Below are 24,130 nucleotides of genomic sequence, written 5' to 3' on the forward strand. Positions count from 1 at the left end.
TCACAGGGAAACGGATCCCCACCCATGTGCAAACTGAGGCACCTAAGTTGATCTTCTAAATTATTAAAGGGGTATATGTGATCTGTGCATAAGTCCAGAAAAATATCTTGTATATGTCTAGAAAATACTTTCTATGATGTGGTATTTGGAAGCAAGGAGGGGGAAAAAGCCACTATGTAAACGAAATTGTCAGGGAAAAAAAGAACTGGTAGAGAAAATTCATATTACTTGCTACGAAGGGTGAAACCAATAAGAGAAATGAGCATGTTACAGAATCTGTGCAGATTCACAGACGATCAGCACTTTTACCCAGAGCTGAAAGTCCACTTAAATTTTATCTCAACTGATAGATGAACATAGAAGGGGTTGCTAGAAACTGTTTTGAGGACTTCTTCATGCATAATGTGATCTTCAGGTAAAAGGTAATTCAGAAGAATACATAACTTCCTCGACACTGGAAAACAACCCTCCAAACTCCATGCTGCCAATAACTCTACAGCTAGCACAGCTAAGAAATCCTGAAAACAACATTGAAAAATAATTATTTTTAGGTGCATCTTTCCAGTTTTCTTTTTTAACAGCATCCCCCCTATTGAGCTTCTACCAAAGCCTTTGCTTTGGTAGAATAAAACTTTCTGTTTCCATTTAAATCTTGTTCTGTGTTTTGGGAAATTTTTGTTTTGATTAACATGAATATAACAAGAACACACTGAAGGCGATACACTTAAATCAAGTGATGTTGTAGAGTGTCTGCAATGCAAGAAAACTTGGAGATTGCTCAGATTGACATGTACTTGCATTTGCTGATGCCAGTAAGAAAATTTGTATCATGAAAGGTCAATGAGGAACAAAAGACTTCTCAATTTCCCTGACAAGTTGCCCTTTCCTAGTGCTCTTCTGGCAAGATGCAAAGAGTAGAGTGAACACAAATAGAGGTGTATGCACAGCTCCAGACTGGATTTTGAAACCTAGAGACAGTCCTCAATAAGGAAAGACAACTGAGATGATACATTGCCTGCAGTAGTCCCTTTTTTATCACAAGAGCAGGACAAACTGGCCCTTGTGTAAGGGAGAACGAACCCTGTTATCTGTTGTAAACAGCTTTCCTGCAACTTTGGGATAGAATCATAGAATCATAGAATCATTTAGGTTGGAAAAGACCTTTAAGATCATCAAGTCCAACCATTAACGTAGCACTGCCAAGTCCACCACTAAACCATGTCCCTAAGCACCACGCCTACATGTCTTTTAAATACCTCCTCAACCAAAAGCTTCTGCTTCTGCATTTTATTCCTTCTTTGCAACACTCATGCGATAAAAGCAGAACATGAAAGAGTGAAGTTTTCAAGCCCACCATGCTCTTCGTCAACAAGGTACGCTTTAGCCAAACACAGCTTAACTGGATGTAATTCCCTGGCCTATTTTATTTAGAGGGGAGAACAAAAAGACTGAGTGATTCCTTCTAGTCTTAACCTCTATCAGTTCTTTGTGTACTGGAGAGAGGAGAAGCGTTGTATAGTAACCAAGCAAGGTCTTCCACAGAAAATAAAGTCTGTGTGATTTCAAATGGAAAAATAAAACAGTTACATCAGCAAGAGACCCTGTAATAACAAGGTAAACTAAACCATCATCTACCTATTAAGCTGTGGTTGCTGTTTGTCCATTGGGTTTCATCCCTCTTCTGATGGACATCTTAGTGTTCCCTGTAATAAACTTTTAGTGGTGCATTAGTGACCTTATTTTCATCACATTTGTAAGAAATCAGGTAAGAGTCTGGGGGGGTGATATGGATCCAGTCAAGACAATCTTATTGTTGCTATCCAAAGAGTCAGAAAACACACTTACTGTTACTTCCCTCTTTAAGGTGAAGGAGGCTATTTAAGGACTGCATGGACAAACTGCATTTATTTGGCTGAGCTTTCAACTTGAGGTGAGGTAGGTGTCTGCTGACTCAAAGCGTTAAAGTTAATGTTTAATGAAAAAACTTTTCTACCGTGACACCACAGAAATGGGATAAATGTCAATGTTCTCAAAAAAACTTATTCAGCTCAAAGTTCAGGACATCTAAGAAATATTTATGTCACAGTGTGCAGGCAAGCTGCACTTTATCCTACTTTTCTGGTCTCTGTAGCTATGTCCACAATAAGAGCATACACCGAGAAGTAGCTTCAGGATTGGCATGCACCCAAGTCATGCTCCATAAATCCACATTGTTGACTGAGGGATACTCATAGCTCAGACTTCAGTGAACTGAACTCAGAGTTTTAAATAACATCAGCATCTTCATTATTATTATTATTTTTATTATTTTTTTTTATTATTATAAATTGTAATGAAAAGGAAAACAACAAGAGAGCAACAGAGGAACAAAACCCAGGAAAAAAAGCAAGTGATGCAACTGCTCACCACCCGCTGACCGACGCCCAGCCAGTCCCCGAGCAGCGATCACTACGCCCTGGCCAACTCCCCCCAGTTTCTATACTGAGCATGACGTCATATGGTATGGAATAGCCTTTTGGCCAGTTTGGGTCAGCTGTCCTGGCTGTGCTCCCTCCCAGCTTCTTGTGCACCTGGCAGAGCATGGGAAGCTGAAAAGTCCTTGACAGTGTAAGCACTACTTAGCAACAACTAAAACATCAGTCTGTTATCAACATTATTCTCATACTAAATCCAAAACACAGCACTATACCAGCTACTAGGAAGAATATTAACTCTATCCCAGCCAAAACCAGGACAAAGCTAAAGCCCATCTCAATGGGCAAAAAGTGAGGCAGTGAGTCAGGCGAAATTGGGTTTTCCCAAAAAGTCCAGCAAGCAAAGTAGCCCAACTCCACCCTCTGGATAAAGTATCTTCTTCCTCCTGGTAGCGAGTGTCAGTCCTTTTTGCTTAAAGTTAGTAATATCTAAAGTTAAATGTTGACAGATTAAGCCTCATTAATGGTAAGAGAGAAGTGTTTAATTTATTTAGAAGAAGAAATATTGGAGTACATAAATACTGGAATATAATTTCTTCAGAGTCCCTATTCGCATGTAAATCACCTGTACATCTATAAGGTCCATTTATCTGTGGCTGCTGGACATCAGTTCACCTCACCAGGAAAACAGCTAAGTTGCTCTTTCTGGTCAAAGAAAGCAGAGTGAATGAGCACACTTGGCAAGTCCTTGAAACTCTTGGGTGAAAAGCCTGGTCCTGAGTCAAGTTTCTAGAGTTTAGATGTGTAAATCTGAACTACTCACCAAAGGCTCGCATTATAATCAGTGAAGGGAAATGAGAATCTCTAAAACATTCAGCATCTTTTCCTGAGACAACTTTTTAAGAGAGTTGAGACTAATTGTTTTCTTGAGTTGCACATAATTTCCCATTAACTATGAAGGCAGTGTAACATGACCAACTTAGACATGCACAAATAGTCTTTCAATATAGATTGCATGTCTCTGTGTGTATGTACCTGTATGCAATTTAAGATATAAAGTAATAATCTCAGAGAAAGTCCTGATTGAATGAACTTGACTTGACCCATTTTAAAATTTAAACATTTATTAAAAGGCACTTTCCTCAATAACTTTTCAACAAGGAGCCTTTTCCACACCCCTGAAAGGACTTAATATAAGGATTGCACATATGTCATGTGAGACGTTCACTGGGGAAAACATTATGTAATGAATAACACAAGTTATTAATGTCTGAGCTATGGGTAAAAAACAATGAACTTTACCCGTGATTTTGTTCTTTTTTAATCACTTCCTGTGCAAATGACGGAGCTCGCAGGTCCTTACAATCAAACATTGCCGTCTGTCTTATTCTGTCGTACAGCAAGGATGAGCAATAGCTTTCTAACAAAGCTCTGCCTCCTCTGTTTGAGCTGTTCAAATGAAATAGTCGCTACAAAGTAAAAATACATATATACTTACTTTAGCTTTGCCACTTGCAAGTTTGATTCTGTGGTAGACTGGTATGTTCTTCTTGCTAAATAATTTGGTTTCCATTCCAAATCCACAGATCCATTTTCAAGGAGAAAAAGCTGAGATCATTTTAAACTTCGTCTGGACAATAGTCTAATTCTACCTTTATACTAGAAAACTCAACAGTGGCAGGGTTTTTATCTTCCCTAAGATTACAACAGCAGCATCAAGCAGACTTAATTGACGAGTTACCATGAACAAGGCACCATTATTAAAAGGTGCATCGTGTCAGCCACCTTATTTGGCAGGCTGAAGATTGCCAAACATGTAAATTGGCCTCAGAACCGGAAGAAAGGCCATGGCACTGCTTGGCACCAGTATAGATGTGCCCTAAAAAACCTGAATTCTTTTAATCTCATAGCACGTGAGCAGTTTTCCAACAGTAGTCTCACCAGGACAGAAGCCCAGGGTAGCATCACCTCCCAGCATATATAGATTATGCCGATTTTTATACCCAAGGACTTACATGGCATTTTATTGCTGTATCCTAGCACTAGTACTTCAGGACCACTTAATCTACTACTGCAATATCATCCTTCTTTTTAATAGCTCCAACTTTTAATGAAATAAACACTCCTACCATACAATTTTGACCTGTCTTCTGAATACTGCATTAACAGAGGCCAAATTACTCAATATCACATCAAGAAAATATTTTATCCACAAAACTGTTAAGGGTCAAGACAAATTTTGACAAGCAACGTGAATGTCAAGAACAAGTGATCATCCAACAGTAATCTAACTGAAATTTAATTTACTCCTTTATTCATGAGAAAGTTTACAAACTGAGCTGTTTAAAATCATTTAAGAAATTTGGTGTCTGACTTATTTTCATTGTCTGAGCTAAGGAAAATGCAAAAAGCAATAATTAAATTGAAAAAAATGATCTATTTTTTCAAATTCCTCTTTTTAATAATTGACAGCTTTACTTTCTAACAACTAGAAATATCCTTTTTTTCCTTTGAAGAAGTATAATCATTTTCTTTTTAAATAACAGTTCACAGTGAGAACTTGTTGTCTATAAGTAATTCATTCACTGTGAAATAAGAACCTCTTCAGCCTGCTGAAAGAGATTCTCTTTGCCTATCATATCTTATATGAAGAGACAGGAGATTAACCATGTTTCATATAAGATGAAAAATTATTTACCTTTTAAAACAAAAGCTACAACTTGAAGAAATGATTGACTACAGGAAACAAAATTCAGTGTCACTGTGTTCCTCACTATGTGCAGCAAGCCGGGCTATGTGAGCTTTTCTTGTAGGCTGTTTCCTTTTTAAAATACGTATAAGACAGTGAGAAGCATACCTGTGACTAACTGAGCTGGTTTGCATTACAAACTGAAAAAATATCTAAGCCAGTATTTCATGCACAGAAATAGCCTGGGAAATAGAAATCGCTATATTGACCCATACTGTTTCCCTCCCATAGTGGGTGTGACGGTGTGTTTGCCTGTCTCTCTGTTTCTTTTTGTGTGTGTGTGTGTGTGTTTGTTTGCTATATCACCCATATCCACTGAATTAGGCAGCTCCGCTGAAGGCAAGTGTCCTTTATCAGGCTCGCACAGCCTCCTGCTCTCCTGCAATGCCTTCAGCCCTTGACACCAACATGAGGTTCAAATTCTCGATCCTGGCTCTTCTTCTGGAAGTGATCATCATTATTTTGTTTGGAAAATTTGTGGAATATGACACCAGTGATGCCTCCCAAACTTTATACCCAAGTAAGTGTTGCTGTCTAAGATTTATAGAAGTTAGAATTTCTTTAAACTAATCCTAAGCAAGATTTCTGAATAACTTATGAGACCTACTGATATAGCTAGAAAAGAAAGGCATGCTGTTGGGCAAACAAACTTTTTCTGAGGTGTGAAAGCAGCAGGCTTCAAAGACAAATTCAAGTTGAGCACATATAAAATTCTGAAAGTAGCTAACTGCTGAGAACTTAGCTGTTCTGGGAGAGAAGAGTCCTGAAAATAGTTCTAGTGTTTGCATAGCAGGTTAAAACTCAGAGAACTATGAATCGCTTTGAACAATTCTAGCATTTTCCAGAGATGGATGGTAGTGCTTCTTGCCGGACCTTCTATCCTGATTACTGTATCAAATAATGAAACCGAATGGAACATTTCATTACTATTATCCAGGTTTCAAAAGGTTGTTTTCTGAGAACTTGGAAATTGGGCAACATATTCATCATTGTTAAAAAATAATTTTGCAGAAACTGGACGCCACGAAGGGCGATAGCTTTTGTCACAAGGTGGATAACCGCCTCCTATCTTTCAAAGCAGTGGCTCAGTTGTAGACAGTAATGGATCAGCTTGTTTCTGTTGATTTGTTGTTCTGCAAATGCTTGATGAAGTTCAGGGAGAAAGCTTTTGGCCTGAGAAGTAGTTGCTGACTTCTCTCACCCTCCTCCTACTCATGCAAAGATCAGACTGTTGTAAATAAATAGAAACATAAGTCTGCAGAGGAGCAGCCTGTGTCTTGCTGGCAGTATTGAAGGTTTGTTGTTCTTGGCTCCAATGTCTTAACGACCTGTAGCCCTGATTGCAATCCTCTTAATGATGATCATAACGGTACAGAACTCCTCGCCTGTATGTAGTATCCGTGTAATTTTGGATGTATCTCTCTTTTTGTCTCATTCCAACTGGCCTTTCAGTAACTGTTAAAGGGGAATGTGATCTCGGGGATCACTTCACTCCCTAATAGTCTTGTGTTGTATATTCTCACGCAGAACTTTGTCCACTTGAGAGAACAGTGAATGCATGGCATTATTCAGCTCCAGATACGAGTCAGCTGATGAACATCAGGGGCTAATTGCTCACGTTAGGGTTAACTCCACTGAGATGCAGCAGTATCCCCAAGAGACAGTAACTTAGGCTTATGCCAGAGCCCGTTCTCTCTCTGAGACACAGCTTCGCCATGTCCATGATACTGAATTATCCAAGTTCCTAAATTAGGTAGCCTTATCCAGACAGCATATTGGGAATGACCCCTGGTCCACTGTCACCCAGGAGATGATAGTTAGTCTAGGCAAAAACTATGCCAGAGACCACTCCTATAATTTGAGAGCACAGACAATTGTACTGTGATATTGTTATTTTATTAACATACCTATTACCTAAAACGCCGGTCCACCTACCTCTTCTTTGACCCTACCCTCCCAAAAAACCACACAACAACGACAACAAATACAGCCACAAAACAATAGTGTTTGGGGCATCTTTGTGTAACTTGGTAAGCTGGAAGGATGTTTTCTAGGACATGGATCCATCAGACTCAGATTAAGGTCTGTTTGCCCTGCAAGAACACAGCAAATTATTTTCTCCAGTCTGAGTATCATACCTGCTGGCTCTGGTACTAAAATGACCTGCATTTTCTGAGAGTCCCCCTTACCAAGGAAAATAAAGAAATGTGCATGGGATCCTCGTGCTTATGCCAGTAGTTTAATAGCCTTCAGTGGTCCCTTACAGTGCTGTGGTGGATTTCTTAGTAAACCTCAAGTCATCTTCTGGATGGAGACTGCCTGTGCCACACACAGCACCATGGGTACTGTGTTCCCTGGGGAGCTCCTGGGACAGGCTGTTCTCTTACTAAACAAAACCCTCTCCCAGCCCTTGTGTGCCACCCTGTTCTTTAATTTAATATCTCCATTTTAAAAAGGCGTAAGAGAGAGAGCAAGAGCCTCATGAACATTGCAGGAAAAAAGGATTCTTCTCACCAGAGGCTAACACTACAATATAGGCCTTTAAATGTAATCTATCCAGTTAGGGTTCACCTATTCCTTCCCTAATACAAGTGTCTCAAATATGTGGAAGAAATTGCCTGCTGTCTCCCATGCCTTTCTCCACAGCCAGTGTATGACTATGTTATATCAGCACACTGTGCCCCAGCTGTCCACACCATTGAACTGCTAGGAAGCTTCTGGCATGGTTTTGGTTCATGCAAACCAGCACCTTGACCTCCACCTAGGTATGGCTTTAGGCACAGCATAGATCAGGGCCTACTCTCAATAAGTAGTACAGGTGGGAACAATGTTTTGGGAGGGAAGAACATGTAGCTGTACAGATGTGAGTCAAGCTAAGCCATTTGCCTTTTGGCCAGGCTGTTCAGTTAACCAGTAGAGACATAAACTAAGCAAACACCGCAGGTGTACTGTTGGACTTTTAGATACTGACCTAATAATAGATGAATTTCATTCTCAATAAACAAGTGGAAGAAAAGCAGAATTTCCTAATACCTGTGTTTTCACTTTCAGGCCCTCTTTCCCTCAAACATCCCTGTCTACAATGTGCACACAAGAGCACAGTTTGCCCGAGAACCTGGCAGAAAGTTAATGCTATGGTTGTATAGATGTATTAGAACATATCCTGAGCCAGGACTTCCCCTGGGTTCACAAAATGATGGGTTCAAACTACTTCCCATGCTATCCCCAGGGATGTTAACCCATCTGTACCTCATAGATTTAATTGTTTTATCCAGGGGCCAATTTATATTCTCAGAACTGCAGTGCAGGGCCTGCTTTTATATGCCCTAAATACCTCAGCACCATGAATCCAAGTTGTTTCAGTATTTTTTGACTGAAGAAAGATGAAAATAATAATTATGGATCACCATAGTTTTGCACTCAGGTAAGGGGGCCTGAGATGAGATCATTCCCAAAGCATAGCTTTGCATTATATCTATTTCTGGTAGATGCAAGTACAGCCATGGCAAGTGGATGGACAACTTCAGGTGTGCTGTGCTACTAGAACAGGAGGACAAGGGTGTGTGATGGTTTTGCAAGTACTCCTAGAGGATTTCTTTAGTGCTGTTATCCTGTATGTAATGTCCTGTGATTGATCCATGATTCATGGCTTAGGAAAACTTCTGTGCCACTCTTGTTCAGGGTTCTACAGTTTACTCCTTTAGGCAGAGCAAAATCATGGTTTTGATATAAACCTAGATGCCAGAAGCATGTTTGCATTGAGACTGACCACCATGAGGAGACTTAGCAGTGGAATTAATATGCTGGTCGTGGGCAGACTTGCCGAATCATGTGCAGAGGTTTTGTTCAGGATGTGCCGGAGTTGTTTTCCCAATCTATTTTCCTGTCTCACAGAGTAGAAGTACTATGTTTTGTTAAACACAACTAGTTACTGAAACAGTTTCTTTCAAATTGTGCTGTTTTCTCCATCATTTGAAATCATTCCAGACCTACTCTTCTTTAAAAGAATGCGTAAGAGGTAGTTAAAGCACAAGGTATAGGCTAGATTAGTTGAAGGTCTTCAGTTTGTGAGATTTGTCCTCAACATCCATGGATTAACCCAGTTTTAATTAAGACTTTTAATCTTTTGTGTAAATAAGTCCAGAAAGCTTTAAAACATTTATATGAATCCTGGCTAGCCCTCAGGAGGACCCACGATTACATGTCAACCAGCTGCTTGTTTCAAACAGAATTGCTTCTGATCTTCAGGGCTGGGGTAAGATTTCTAAAAGCACCTTTCAAAAGAGACCTGAGCCTGCAGAAGCCCTATTGATGGGCACTGAGAATTAAATTCCTCAGTCATCAACGTGCTTTTGAAACCTGTTCTTTTGCTCACATGTAAAGTCAGGTTACTTCAGCAGTAAAGCATCTTTTACTAATCTAGACATGATTTTCTGAGATGTTGGACACATGAATGGGACTCTTTTGATGAGAACAATTTACTTGCTTTGTCTGCAATGATTTAACCTGGAGATTGCAAACAAGAGCAAGTAATATGCTGAATGCTAACAAACCATAAGAAAGACTGGGAAAACTTTCTTACCTGGAGCTAACTGCCCTGAATGGGCAAAACTAAAACTTTATTAGAAGGTCCATGGCATAGGCTGATTAAATAATAAAAAGAGCAAAAATAGGTAATTTTCAAACGTACTCCTCATTTTGTGCATGAAACTCGTGTGATATAAACTGAAAACTGTTGAAGTTGTACATCACTTTGACTTGTCATGCTAAGAGTGTTTAATACCTTTCCATTTTCTTCTGCTAAAGTCAAACAAAAAGGCTACTTTTGTACATGTTGCTGTGCAGCTTTTATAGATTTGCCCTCTAGTTGTGGGCAAACATTTTTTTGGTGACAGTAACAAGCTTTTAATAAAGTAGTTTTACAAGAGTCAGACAAATAACCTGGGCCACTTCTCAAATACAAAGGTGCTCATCCCACAGGTTACTGGGTGAATAGTCATTCATAGAAAATTTTTTCAAGAAGGGAAGAAAAAGGCTTGTGCAGCATCCAGTTTCCAGTTATCTTCAAAAAAGAAGGGGAGAGATCTTAGGTTACTCCTTCCCCTATTTGATAAGAACTTTCTCATGTGACCTGCCAACATATTTTTGTCCCACTTAAAAAAAAAAAAAGGTGGGTGATCATCTGTACCTGAGGTCATCAGGATGGTGGAGGAAGGCTGGGAAGGCTATCCACTCTCAGCCCTACCAGCACTAACCACTGCTACATGTTTTCCAAGGCATTTGAAGGAGTGTTGCTCCAGAAGTGCCGTCCACCACCACAGTCAAGTCAGGCACGAAGCCACAGCTCTGCATTCCTGTGGCACAGGCTGCTGCAAGCTGGGAGGGTGCACGGACAGATGTACCCGTCAAATGATCTTGTACTTTAATAACCTTTTCCTAAACACCCCCTGACACAGGAATATGGGCAAATTAAGCTGTGTTTTGGGTTCTGCATCCACTAAGACACTAAAGACTTTGCTGCTGGTAGGATCAGGAAGGTTGTATTAGCATGGTTTGGACTGTCCCCAGCCACAACCTTTTCATCTCTTGCCAGGTCTTCTGAAACAAGGGAATATGTTGAGCTCTAAGCAAGACAGTTATTTTCACACAACATTGCAATACAAAATATGCAAGTATATCAGAAGCTGAAGCCCAAATGGGGAAGTTGATTGTGTATCTTTTAAAATAAGTAGTAAGCACAACACAAGAGTTTGGATAGTAGTTCTGGAAATTGAGTAACATGGAGGAAAACGGGAAGCTTCCAAAGGACTGCAGGGGCCTTAAAAATCCCATCACTGGCTATTATTGAAGTCAGGAAATAAATGTGAAAATGTCCAGCCTAAAGAGAAAGCAAAAGGGTTGGGGATGTCTGGGAATCACCTGCATTTCTATGCTGTTTCTTAGATGTGTGTAGCCCAATGTAAAGGATCTTACTACATGCATGTATGTATTTCAGTGCTAGGTCAGGGCTGGAATATGACGGTGCAAATATTAAGAATCTCCAGTAACTTATTATACTTCTGGGCCCTCTTTTGGCTAAACATGGTAATGCATATAGCAAAACTATAGGAATGCTGAAAGTATGTAACTGGGAAATGTAACTTCAACCCAGATATTATACTAACCAGGTCAATGTCTCAAGTTTTTCCTGCATATTTGCATGTAAGAGGCAATGAAATAGAAATAAAAAGAAACAGTTTCTCTATACTGATGTTCTTACTAACAATAAAATGAGAGAAAAAGCTTTAATTACAGGACTCAAACCTGTTTGGTGTAGAGACTATTAAATCACATAAAACACTTCAGAGTAACAAAATATTTTAAAATATAAAATATCCATGTTGTGGTCATGCAAACTCAGTTTGCATTAAAAAGCCTAAAAATATAAATAAAATAAAAAACTTCCAAAAAAAAGTAGAAAAGGAACTAGCCATATTATAACAAAATTCATATTTGAAAAAAAAAGCATATTTGAAGGAGGGCTAAGTATGCTGATTAGCAATATTAATTTACTCGTTTAGACATTACCTTAATGCCTTTTTCTTTTACCCAGGTAAAGAAATCAATCTCTTGTACGGTAATATTTAGGGATCACAAGCATACCTTTGCACTGGGCCAACTAGCACTCTACGTAGCAAATCCCATGTACAATTCCAGAGTTAGCCAGAACACGCTGGATATGACAACCTTTATCTGAGGGGGAAGAGAACTTTTCTGTAGGGACATGAAGCTGTGATATTCCAGGTAGCTTGACATGCAGAGAACAGTTCCAGACACATTAAATTTGCTAGTACAGAGATCTAATGTTCTTTCCATAATGATATAGCGAGGAATAAAATCAATAATTGTGTCTTGCATTTTCCAGACACTCAATCTTCAACCAGTAGACTGGTTATGAAGTGGGGAAGGATGGATCACATTGATGACATAACTTTGGAACTCTTTTCTTTTCTATTAAATCCTTGTTTGTCCCTAGCTTTCCTCCCTTCATAGTCACTACACAGACAAGTTTTCCCTTCAGTCTTTCAGGATGTCCATGTGATGATATTTGTTGGATTTGGTTTCCTGATGACCTTTCTGAAGAAATATGGATTCAGCAGCGTTGGTATCAACATGCTCATTGCTGCCTTCGGTCTCCAGTGGGGAACTCTGATGCAAGGATTTTGGCACATGAAAAGAGGGAAAATTCAAGTTAATATCAAAAGGTACATGTGAATTTACAAAAATTGACATTTCTATCCCTTAAGATATCAGGAGAAGCCATAAACTACAACATCTAAGTTCACTGAAATTTGATCAGGCCTTCCTGCCCTTCACCTCTAAAGGGGCAACACTGGGCCAAGGGAACCAAAGGGTGGGATGAAATTTGAAGTGCTATGTTACATGTGGGCCATAAGTCATGTAGAGAGACTGCTTTGAGTCTCTGGAGCTGTGGAAGCTAGAAGATTTCCAGCAGTAGCACAACATCTCCTGCATCCAGCCGGCATGAAAGGATCTGTCCTTCCATGATACGTGGGGTCACAGAAGAAAGGCTGGAACAGTGTGTCTATCCACTTACAAGGTTTTCTCCTACTTCTCAAGGAATGATTTGCATGAGCACTATACTGCAGTAGGTTTTGGACCCCAATCATAGAATAAGAGACCTCATGAGCAGTGTCTCTAGATACTTTTAATCCCTCTCCCATTCATCTGTCCTGCTTCTACCAAGGTCTCGGAGTGTTTTCCACATCTGTAGTTCTGCTTTCTGAGACAACTTGTAGAGAATTTTGAAAGGAACAGCATTCAAACATTACTGAGGGACAAGCAGAAATAATATAAGTAGCTCCTTAACGCTTACAGACAGGCATTTGTAGAGGGACCCATAAGTTAGTGCCCCTCTGTGCTGCAAGTTTTTGACCAATTCGTGTTTTTATTTATCTTTGCCATTCCCCATAACCTGTTAACACTGGTCCTTCTTGACAGCCAGTGAAAACATGATGTACAGTGATAGAAAGGCATGCAAGGCTTTTGAAATGAGATAAACCATCTGACCAAAACTAAGAGCTCCCTGTCATCTTTGGAGTTCAAGTAACAGTCAGAGCTGGAAATATCCCTGCACACCTGCAATACACATCTCATCTGACTTTTCACTATAATTTCAACCAGCTAAGCATATATATGGTATAAGCAGGAGGCAACCTTCCCACAATTTTTCCTCAGCAGCTGGTAAGATCCTTACAAAACCCATCTGGAAAGGTTTGATTTAATTTTCATCCATAAAGATGATCTTGATAATTTCATATCTGAAGAGTTAAAGCTCTATCATTTTAATGATATGACAGGTTTGATATTATAGCCTTATTTCAGTTCTCTTTAAGCTGATTTTCTTTTTTCCTGTGTTTTTGTTTTGCTTTTATTCATTTTCTTAATTTCAGCATGATAAATGCAGACTTCAGTACAGCAACTGCTTTGATTTCATTTGGAGCAGTCCTGGGGAAAACAAGTCCTGTTCAGATGCTGATCTTGACAATTCTGGAGATCACAATCTTTGCATGCAACGAACATCTAGTTACAGAAATACTTAAGGTACAACTATTTAGCAATAACTGTTTTCTGTTTATAACAAATGCTTTCACTTTGTAATACTTCCAGTTTACATATTCTAGGTTCTAGTTTCTACCATAGAAAATAAACCATTAAAGTCATCCAGATTTCTCCTTCATCAAATCCTCATCTTTATGCTGTATAAAATCTATGGCATTATTTTGGGTCCCTATTACAGGCCACAGATGCTGGAGCCTCAATGACTATCCATGCTTTTGGAGCTTATTTTGGTTTGGCCGTAACCCTAGTCTTGTATCGTCCTGGTTTGAAAAATAAACATGAAAATGAAGAATCTACCTATCATTCGGACATATTTGCCATGATTGGTAAGTGAAGTGATAGTGAGTGCTGATCAGTTGTTCATCCCTCTTTCATCCCTATGTTTTAATGATTACCTATTATTATGCTGCATCCATTTTCTTAAGAACAATCCTAGAGGCATATTCTTTTTTGTCTGATGCATGCAGGATGTTTCCAGTGAGACACATATTTTTACAGTTTTTCCTTGGCTGAAAAAAGGAATGATCAAATTAAAGATGCATTTTCACTGTGCATTAGTGGTGACTCCCTTTTCGTTAAATCCTCTGTTATAAGCAGCATTTCCATAGAAGTCGGCCATAATTAAAAGTATTGAGCTGTGCCTGTCCCACTAATGAATGTTAGAAACCATACATTTATCTGTCCATTAGATCTATTCATAGATCAATTTCCAGCTAAAACTATCAGTTATATCAATAGATGACAAAGGATTTGCATGTGAACTGTCTTCCTAATGCATCCTGTTCTGGTATGGTTTTCACAGTGGTGGTGAGCTCTGGTAGTGGTGGGGCTTGGCAAGGGGTCACAGCGTGTTCACATCTTCCAGTAAGATTTGACAGAGACCATGTGCCAAAATCCCAGCTGCCAGTGTCAAAGCTTCTGCATAATCTATTATTTCTTCTAGCATTTTGGTTATTTCATGTTTCTTCTTGTTCACCTTCCTCATTTCTCATAGCTACTTCTGTTGTGTTGGATCTTTCACATTGAAATACCCCTTGTGACTGAATAGTCTTTGTTTCATTTTGTCTTATATTCATCCAGGTACCCTGTTCCTTTGGCTTTTTTGGCCCAGTTTTAACTCTGCCATTGTACCTGAACCAATTTTCCAGACTAAAGCAATTGTCAACACTTACTATTCCCTGGCTGCATGTACTGTCGTAACATTTGCCCTCTCCAGCCTGGTGGATCAAAGAGGCAAATTCAGTATGGTAAGAATCATGTCACAACCTGTTAAATCTAGTCACCCCTGTATAATAAGGATGATTAGGCAGATTCTCAGTGTCCGTGAGATATCTGGAGTCTTCACTCACACTGTGGGCAAAATTACAGCTATTATACTTCTGAAAGCTATAATGTCAGATTGGGCCCTGAGGCAACCCATGCTGCTTTAGGTATGTCATGATTCCTCAGTGGGATCACTGCATCTGGAGAGTAGAAAGCTCTTAGACATTATAGTGATGGTCCTGCTCCCTTATTCTCTCTTGTCCACAGAACCTGCTGAACGATAGAGACATTAGTCCAACGTTCAGGTGGACTTTTGGGTCTTATTCCAAAGAATATCCTACATGAGTTACCGTATTGCAATAACCAAAATAGGTCTCTTGAGGCAACGACCTGTTCCCCGGCAACCTCATGGTCCAGCTGCACAATAGGCAAAGCCAAACCAGGTGGGGGCTGCCAAGCTGCCCACCTTTCAGCTCCTTGCCCCAAAATTCAGCCCTGTGTTTTTTCCCTCTTCTTTCCGGCAGTGTTTATCTAAGCCCAGTGAGAGCAGGAATATTTCAATGAGCTTGCAGAATTTGCTGCTGTTGTAGGAGGCAGTTCTCGCTGGCCTGGCTTCTTGAGAGGTCAGATGAGTTTTAGTGACTTTGCAAAAGCTGGACTTCATTAAACTGGCTCCAGTTAAACTCCCTTAGAGCAGCTTTGAACCAACACCCTGAACATGTAACAGGGAACCCTGTTTTAAATTCCTGTTCATTCTTCACTGGAAAAATTCCACCTGACGAAAAGGAAAACTTCTGTATGCAAGCAAGCCTTACAAGTAATTCAGCCCTAAAACAAGCCTGTGTTCTACATATATCTTCTCCACCTCTGTATACTCTTTGCAGGTTCTCATTCAAAATGCCACCCTGGCAGGAGGAGTAGCAGTGGGTACCTGTGCTGACCTGTCAATCCACCCTTTTGCTGCCATGTGCATTGGGAGCATTGCTGGAATCATCTCTGTCCTTGGGTTCCACTTCCTGACGGTAAGTATTTTGGACCTGCCTCTGCTCTCATTTACTTAGTGCTTCATGAGCTTTACTGGAGCTCCCTTGGTTTGCTAGAAAAGGAGTTTAGAAACTGGCTGATACACTATAGAGAGTAAGCTCTAGGTAACTATTATCTTTAAATCAGTGTGATTTAAATATATGCTTATGGAGCTATCTTCAGTCCATCACCTAGCTAAAAACGGAGAAGGATCACATAGATATTAGAGTCCATTACAGTTGGGATTTCTGTTCAAGGAGCTGCCAGAATTTTGCTCCAAGCTCATGTTTCAGTGAAATAAGATTAATTATATATCAGTCTTTTAAAATTTCTAAATAGATCTGTAATCAAAAAAATACTTTTGAAGTATAAAATGGAAGTGGTTTATGTGCAAAATGCAGAAACAAAATATTCTGACTAAAACTGTTTAAACTGCCATTTCCTCATGGAGAAACATTCTGGAAGAAAATACCTGACTAGCAGACTCAGAACAGGCCTGTATGTGTTACTTAGCCACCTCTTTCAACCTTTGCTGCAGTGACTGAAAAGATTGGTGGACCATCATGTGTTTTGTACCATTATATTTATGAAGGTACCTTGGACATTATACATAAGTATTTGGTTTTCTCTGCATATAAATAATTGCACGGTGAAAGAAAAATAGCAGGGTGCATAGCTAAATTTTGTGTACATTAAATAAGTTTTTTCTTGTACTTCTGTGCTGCTTTCTTTTGCATATCACTCTACAGATAATAGAAGACTATAAACTTACTATAAACTTCATATTTCCCCTCATTTCAGCCTTTGTTGGCATCCAATCTGAACATTCAAGATACTTGTGGAGTTCATAATTTACATGGTTTACCTGGAATACTGGGAGGTATCACTGGCATCGTAGTAACTGCAATAAAACAGGAAGTTAGGTGAGTTATAGAGAGAAAAGAGAAAGGAGTTTATTGATTTTTAAAAGTCTATCCTAATTTTCCACCTTTCTTGGATCTAATTATGATTTTTTTTTTTTTTCAGAAAATGCATCTTTGGTTTGATGTCAGACATTGTGTTCTGGTTTAAATAGGACTCTTCTTGATATCTTGCCTTTAACACACCGTTTATATGCCAAACTTGTTCCAAATTAAAAGTTCAAGTAAAAATAAATAAATTTAAAAACATCATAAAGAACAGCATACAGAACCATTCAAACATAGAAGAATCTTTATTATGATTCTATAATTACACTGCTGGTAATTGTAAGATTTCCAAGAAAATTTGCAAAACGAGCCACTCAAAAGACTCTCTTAAAAGAGTCGAGGAAGAGGAAACACTGGTCTTTTTGTCAAAAGAGAGCATTCTCTAAGGGCTTACAAGATACTAATAACCTTTTCAAAGAACTTGTTTTCACCTGTAGTCTAAAACAAATCCAAAATAAAATCATAATTTCTCTCTTGTACATAGCAATGGCAGGATACTTTCCTATGAGCCATCTTGTCCAGCAGACAGCAAGTACAGTGTTGTAAGACCAATTATCAGTCTCAAAGTGTAACAATTTTTTTATTGTCAATGTTTTGTTTTTCTGCCCTTTTCAGGAAAGGTGTCCACTTAAGTCCTGGCATGCAGGCTGCTGCCCTGGGCAGTACAATTGGAATTGCACTGGCAGGCGGAACATTGACAGGTCAGTATGATGCATATAGCAACTGAAATATAAGCAAATTTAGAGGTTTGCCCATGGAGAATGTCAATCCATCAACAATTTCATGTGAATAATACAAAACAGAAATAATGCATGATGGCACACTGGCAGGAACTTAAATATGGAAAAGCAGTTTTCCAATAATTTTGTCTTCAAATGAAGCCTAGATATCTTACTGAACACATGCTTTAAAGATACTGGGTTGTATATATAGGAATAGTAAGATATTGTTCTGGATGGAATTCTTCTCCAGATTCAGACACTTAAAATTCTGAACATAAACTAGTTTGAGATTAAGACATATTCATTTAGGTGTCACATGTTTCCATGTGATTGTGGATACTTTCCAAACAAAAATTCAGGCTGAAATAGAAAATTCCAGTCTGAAATCTGGGAAAAGTTTGAGCAATTAAAATCAAGCTCTTATTCATGCCAACATGAAGAAATCTGCGTCACCTCTCATAATGAGTGACCTGATGTCCCAAGATGGTTGAACATTTCTGTAGACTAGGAAACGAGTCAGAAAACTTAGATCTGACTCCCCAGGGCACATCTGAGGAACATTTATTAGGGCATTTTGTCCATTTCTTAACCTCTGATGCTGTTTTTCCTGCAGGTGTTATTCTAAAGCTGCCCTTCTTGGGACAAGCACCTGATCAGAACTGCTTTGATGACTCTGTTTATTGGGAGGTAAGAAACAACCTCCCTTTATTTTCATTATGCTGGAAGATGTACAGCACACTGCAGTCCTGATTTCCTGGGGTTTGTGGTTTGTACACGAGTCAGCTTTCAAAAATGTTGCTCTGCCTCAGGCTGTGAATTTGTCAAGGCCACCTTCAGGATCTTTTTTGGGCTTGCTAGCTAGTCATGCCATTTACACTGGACTAACCTTGAACAAAAAGCAGAAATAGAGCAAACAAATTGAGACCTCAGTGGAGCTCTTTATCTCTCTTTTAAGTGCTCGCTGCGTCAGTTACCCTCTTCCTGCTTGTAGTTTAGACAGATGATACCTGCATTTTTGGCTAAATGGTGCTGCTTTTCTAGTGCCATCAAGAATTTCTAGCACATCTAGCACTTCTTCAGTATTTGTGGGGTGAGTCTCCCTTAGGCTGAGCAGAAGCTCTTCTGCTTCCTGGTTGAATGATCTGACCACTGAGAAGACAGGCCTCCTGGCACTATTGTTTTATGCATGAAGACACAAACAATGGGGCTGAGAAACAAGTACACCTGAAATAACCCTGCTAGGCTCCCTTTACGGTCAATGAAGAGAGGGCTCTAGATTGCAGTTCATTTGAATCCTTCCAGATCTATGTTAGGTTACATGAATTAAACTCTTGAAAGTCTCTGTACTCCCCACTGATAACGAAAGACCTTTCATTGCCTACCTCAAATGTAGAGCTCTATGCCATAGAGACCTAGATTTGATCAGTTGAGTCCCACGTACATCTGAGTTGGATGCCTACAATCAAGTGCAGAGCAGAAACTCAGACATACCTTTCCTCTTGGCTAACCTAAGAAGCTCCCTGTACTGTTTGTAGGCTTTCTGCATCTCCCTTCATTAGAGACTGATGACAGATTCTTATATTAGGCAATCTGAATTTTGTCCTTTATGCCAGGACAAACTTAAAAAGGCAAGACAAGAAGAAATACATGTATACATTCCTTGTAAACAAAATGTTGTGAACCCAAAAGGAAATTTTATTAGTTTTTTAATGAATTAAACTCCAGTATGAAACACACAATTTGGCTTTTGGTGAGAGAAAGTTTGCAGTCTAAGGGGAAGTTTTGAGCCAAAAGATCAGCTGTAGCAATGTCAATCAGAAAAAAAAACAACTTTTAATGACAGCTCTGCAAGTCATTTGCCGTTTGACCTCAGGAAAGTCAAAGCACTGGCTTTTGGCAAGACCTGAAATAGTCTGTCATATGTAAATGATAAAAAATGTCAGGAAAAGGAAAGTTTTAAAGTGTGGCTGAAGAATTCACAGCCTGTGTTGACCAGTGATAGTAATATAACCCTGCTCAATTGAAGGTCCTGTAGTATCAGTAGAACTGCTCGGAAATACTCTATTCTAAGTGAGCTTTATCAGGTAATGGGAAGGGACATTGATATTTGGCATACAACATCATTTACATTTCATTAGAGATGGTCACCTTGTTTCTTTAGAGCTCTTTGAAAATCCCAGATATTAATTTTGCACTCTCATAGCTAACATCAGTGTTAAGGAATTCTTCTATTAAGAAAACTCTGAATCCATCCCCAAGAATTCAGAACTGGTGGTTCATGCCAGGCTGGGTCAATGTTAATAAATAGACACATAATATATACAAACAGAATGACATTATCAGTGCACTTTAGTCTTCTTTTATGGCAAAAGTAAGTCTATATCTGATCAACTGAACTCTTCTCTGACTTTCATGGCAGGTTCCAGAAGAGGAGAAACCACATGAAATTCATACCAACAACTATGATGAGCACAGCAGATTTGAAGCCACCATGTAGAAAAATAATTAATCTGTAATATTTGTCCAAATTATGCTCTTTTCAGTTTCTAATGCTAAAAACATCTGAGTATTGTCCTAACTACTATAGGTTTTCAGGAAGGGACTGTAGATAGGTATGTTTTTGTAATATAAAACAAGCTTGATTTTAGAATACATAGTCACTATGCCAAGCCCAGGTGAATTAATTAGATCCTTCCAATATATTTGTTCATCAGAAAAACCCACCACAAACTGCTCTACAAAATTACCTGTATTTTACCTTTTGTCATCACTGAGTCAATATAGCCATTGAAACAACTTTTATGTTTCAAGCCTATTACAGGATACCATATTTAACTGCAAGATTTCTGAGTTACGGTCACATTCTTCAACTGCATAGGGGTAATCAAGAAGAAATTGATTGATGTTATTTATTTGGATTCTAACAGGCTTTTCACACCAGAGCATCCCAGACTAACTTTCTAAGAAAGTCTGTTGTCCTATTTTTGGATGGGGGAGAAAATGTGCTGTATTTTGAAGACTGCTTATGCTAGGAAACAAAATGTTGAAATCATTTTCATGGCAGAGCACAGGATATAGTGATTGATGAGATATACTAAGTGGCAATATGAGTATCAAGATTCTTTGTTAATATGTTTATTGAAAGGGAGAAGAAAGTGAAATGGTGAAAAATTTCATTATTGGCATAGATTTATTTAGACTGTTTCAAGGACACAATAAGGGAATTGAGTAGGAGCAATTACATAATATGTCTTATTACATCCAACATAAGTGGATAGTAGCACTGTTAATGTCAATAGATATAAACTGAAACAAATGCTAGCTCCAAGAAAAAGCGTGAGGATTTGGGAACTGATCAGAAAGCAACTATGTTCAACCTATGGAAGACTCAGTGGAGAACTTCTGTGTGGTGAGTTGCTACCTTTGAAGTCACTGCCTCCTAAAGCAAGAGAAAGCAGAAAGAAGAAAATTGAAGCTAAATTAAGGTAAATTAACTCCACCCAAGAAGTGATGGTAATTAAGAGATGCTCAATTAAGAGAAACAAAAATTGAGGTATCTGAAGGAACTCTATGAGATGACAGTATCTGGGAGCAGAGTCACACATCTGTGCCTACCTACACGGGGTAATCCTCGGAGAGGCAATGGATGGGAGATGAAAATCTAACAGAAGGATCACAGTGCCTCTAGGCATTATTCAGACACAGAAAGCTACCATTGATGTCTCAGAAGAACAAGCTACAGTGGATGAAATTTCAAGACTTTTTTATATTAGCATCTTATTTCAAGACTTACTTATCAGATTTAAGGGGAAAACTCCTCTCATATAAAATAGCACAGATTTTTTCAGTTCTGCTGATGTATTTTTCCTTGAAAAACTTTAGAAAGATACTAGGCAGGGCTGTCTCATATTTTATATCAGCTGTATACTGCTATATATGTCAGATTTCTATCTATGAATGAAAATACATTTGTTGCAATACACTTTAGTTCAGATATGCTCTTTTGCAGATGTGCAATGGCTGACTTTGCTACCTTGTTGGCTAGAAGACATCTTTTATCTTTTCAAAGCTTTCACACAATCATTTTTGTAAAAACTGAGAAGGTGTTTAACTGTAAATATGTCATATGTAAAGATTTTAGAAATATTTTGTGCATAATTTACAAACACAAAGTATTGAAGTACTTGAAAAAGACTCCATATGTAGGCAGACTGTAAAAATCTTATCCTCAATACATGAAGCTCACCCCTCAAAATCCTACTTGGGGATTCAGAAGGTCTTTCATTCACCTACAGCTGTGAGGTAATTTCACTGATTGTGAGTGTTGACCACAATGGAACACCTGAGTGAGAAAGTACCACTCACTGTGAGTAAGTCTTTACACTGTGAGTAAATCTTCCAGAATGATGCCCTCAATAGATATCTTTAGCTCTTTAAAACTAAAGGAGGGGGGAAATAAACTATGTCGTTTTGTTCTCCAGTTCTCCTTATAATCTTTCCATAGTAACCCAGACCCTCATCCACTAAGTACTCATTATTGTCCTCAGCCTTTTTTCAGTCCTTCAGGTTCTCTCAAAAAACAGAGTAGGGAGATGGATCCCTTTACACAGAGATTTATTCCACCTAACCTAGCTATCATTTTCAGGAAAGTCTTTGTTTCCTTTTTGACAAAGAAGGACCCTAGAAGTAGGGCCTGTAGTGGTAGGACAAGGGGCCTGTAGTGATAGGACAAGGAGTAATGGTTTTAAACTAAAAGAGGGTAGATTCAGACTAGATATAAGGAAGAAATTTTTTACAATGAGGGTGATGAAACACTGGCACAGGTTGCCCAGAGAGGTAGTGGAGGCCCCATCCCTGGAAACTTTCAAGGTCAGGTTGGACGGGACTCTGAGCAACCTGATCTAGTTGAAGATGTGTCTGCTCATTGCAGGGGGGTTGGACTAGATGACCTTTAAAGGGCCCTTCCGACCCAAAGCATTCTATGACTCTATGATTCTAAGTCTATCTTAGCCTGGGAAACTATATTTTAGATGGCTGAAACCATGTGAGGAGTATGACTTTAACAACTGGAAGAGGGATTACAAATGCATCTGTGAAAAACACTTCGATAGGTCCATTCTGATGTTCACAATACTTAAAAACTAGCAAATAATACAGAAAAAGCATTAGGACAATTAATGTAAAAAGCATGTGTTGTAAAAACATCAAACAAGAAATAGGACTAGAAGTGACCTCTTGAACAATGTGGTGCAGCCAGATGACTAAATCCTCATGTGAAGTTAAGCTAAATAAACAGGATGTGAGAAACTACAGACTATTATATGAGAAAATTGCTGGATGTGACAGGAAACAATATAACACTCTGATAAAAATTACAGATAACACCATGAAAAATGAAAAGTGAGTTATATGAGAAATGGCCTAATAGCACAGATAACAGTAGGGGAGTATTGGGGACTTTCTGAGGAGCATAACCTTGAAAGGCCAGCAGTGTCCCTGTAAGCATAGCTGAAATACCAACCTCAGGTACAGATGTAGCAAATCTGAGACTAATCAAAATTTAATTAGTAGTGGGCAAAGATGGGGAAGGCAAAAAAATAGGAAAAGAGATAATGAGGCATGCAAAAAAACCTTGCAATTAGGGCTGTCTGGCAGTCCTGAGATAGATCACTGCAGCCTGGAGCAAGACAATAAATCAAATCTCTTGTTTTGATCATCCATGCATGTTTGATTTCCTCCCGTGGTCTCTAGCTTGCTATGGTGGAGAGATGCTGATCATGCACAACCCAAAATTCTTTCATTCCCTATGGTCAGAAGCCTTAGACAAGAGTCTCAGCTCAAGACATGAATCCAAGCCTTATGGTTTGACTACCCTATATGAAAAGATTGGACACAGAATTTTCCCAGCATGTTTCAGACATTTTTCAGCATGTTTCAGAGAGCTTTTCACCCTGAATAGACTCTCTCTATGCAACAGGCGGTGCACAAAGATGTCTGTGATGGTGTCATCAGGAAATGAAATACAGCAGTTGTTGGCTTTCTAGATAACCTTTGTTTAACCTGAGCTTTAAACACTACTTGCTTTTCAATGTGACTGCCCTTGAAGTGTATGATTCGTTTCTCCTAAGGTTCTTTACCCTAATCACTCACCTCCATACTTCAGACGTCAGTGGCATTTGGTCTTAGGGTATTTTCTTTGGTTGGTTATTTCCAAATCAATCAAAGCTTTGAATACCCTGAGTCAGTAGAGCTTCTTTTGAACATAGGTACAACTTCTGTGTAATATGTTACTGACACTATGGAGAGGTGTCCAGCCTTACAGAAGCTTAAAATGTGTTGCTAAGATCCCTTTTGCTCATAAATGAGGGA

At 38.9% G+C, this 24,130-nt stretch overlaps 1 protein-coding gene across 2 annotated transcripts; it reads left to right on the forward strand.

Annotated features, from left to right (window-relative positions):
- The first annotated feature begins 1,876 nt into the window (after nt 1–1,876).
- Nucleotides 1,877–21,741, forward strand: RHAG (Rh associated glycoprotein). 2 transcript variants are annotated; one of them, XM_072858312.1, is made up of 11 exons: nt 1,877–1,935; nt 5,521–5,683; nt 12,224–12,407; nt 13,617–13,767; nt 13,964–14,111; nt 14,866–15,032; nt 15,933–16,070; nt 16,873–16,994; nt 17,655–17,740; nt 18,375–18,448; nt 20,181–21,741. In XM_072858312.1, the coding sequence occupies exons 2-11, from the start codon at nt 5,548–5,550 to the stop codon at nt 20,256–20,258; spliced, it is 1,284 nt and encodes a 427-aa protein (XP_072714413.1). In that variant the 5' UTR covers nt 1,877–1,935; nt 5,521–5,547; the 3' UTR covers nt 20,259–21,741. The 2 variants fall into 2 exon arrangements, with proteins under 2 accessions (XP_072714413.1, XP_072714414.1); XM_072858313.1 differs by lacking the exons at nt 1,877–1,935; nt 17,655–17,740; nt 18,375–18,448; nt 20,181–21,741 and adding an exon at nt 17,098–17,360 and having other exon boundaries at nt 5,488–5,683.
- The last annotated feature ends 2,389 nt before the right edge of the window (nt 21,742–24,130 follow it).

The sequence above is a fragment of the Ciconia boyciana genome, chromosome 3 (genome assembly GCF_034638445.1).
Source record: "Ciconia boyciana chromosome 3, ASM3463844v1, whole genome shotgun sequence".
Classification (NCBI taxonomy): Eukaryota; Metazoa; Chordata; class Aves; order Ciconiiformes; family Ciconiidae; genus Ciconia; species Ciconia boyciana.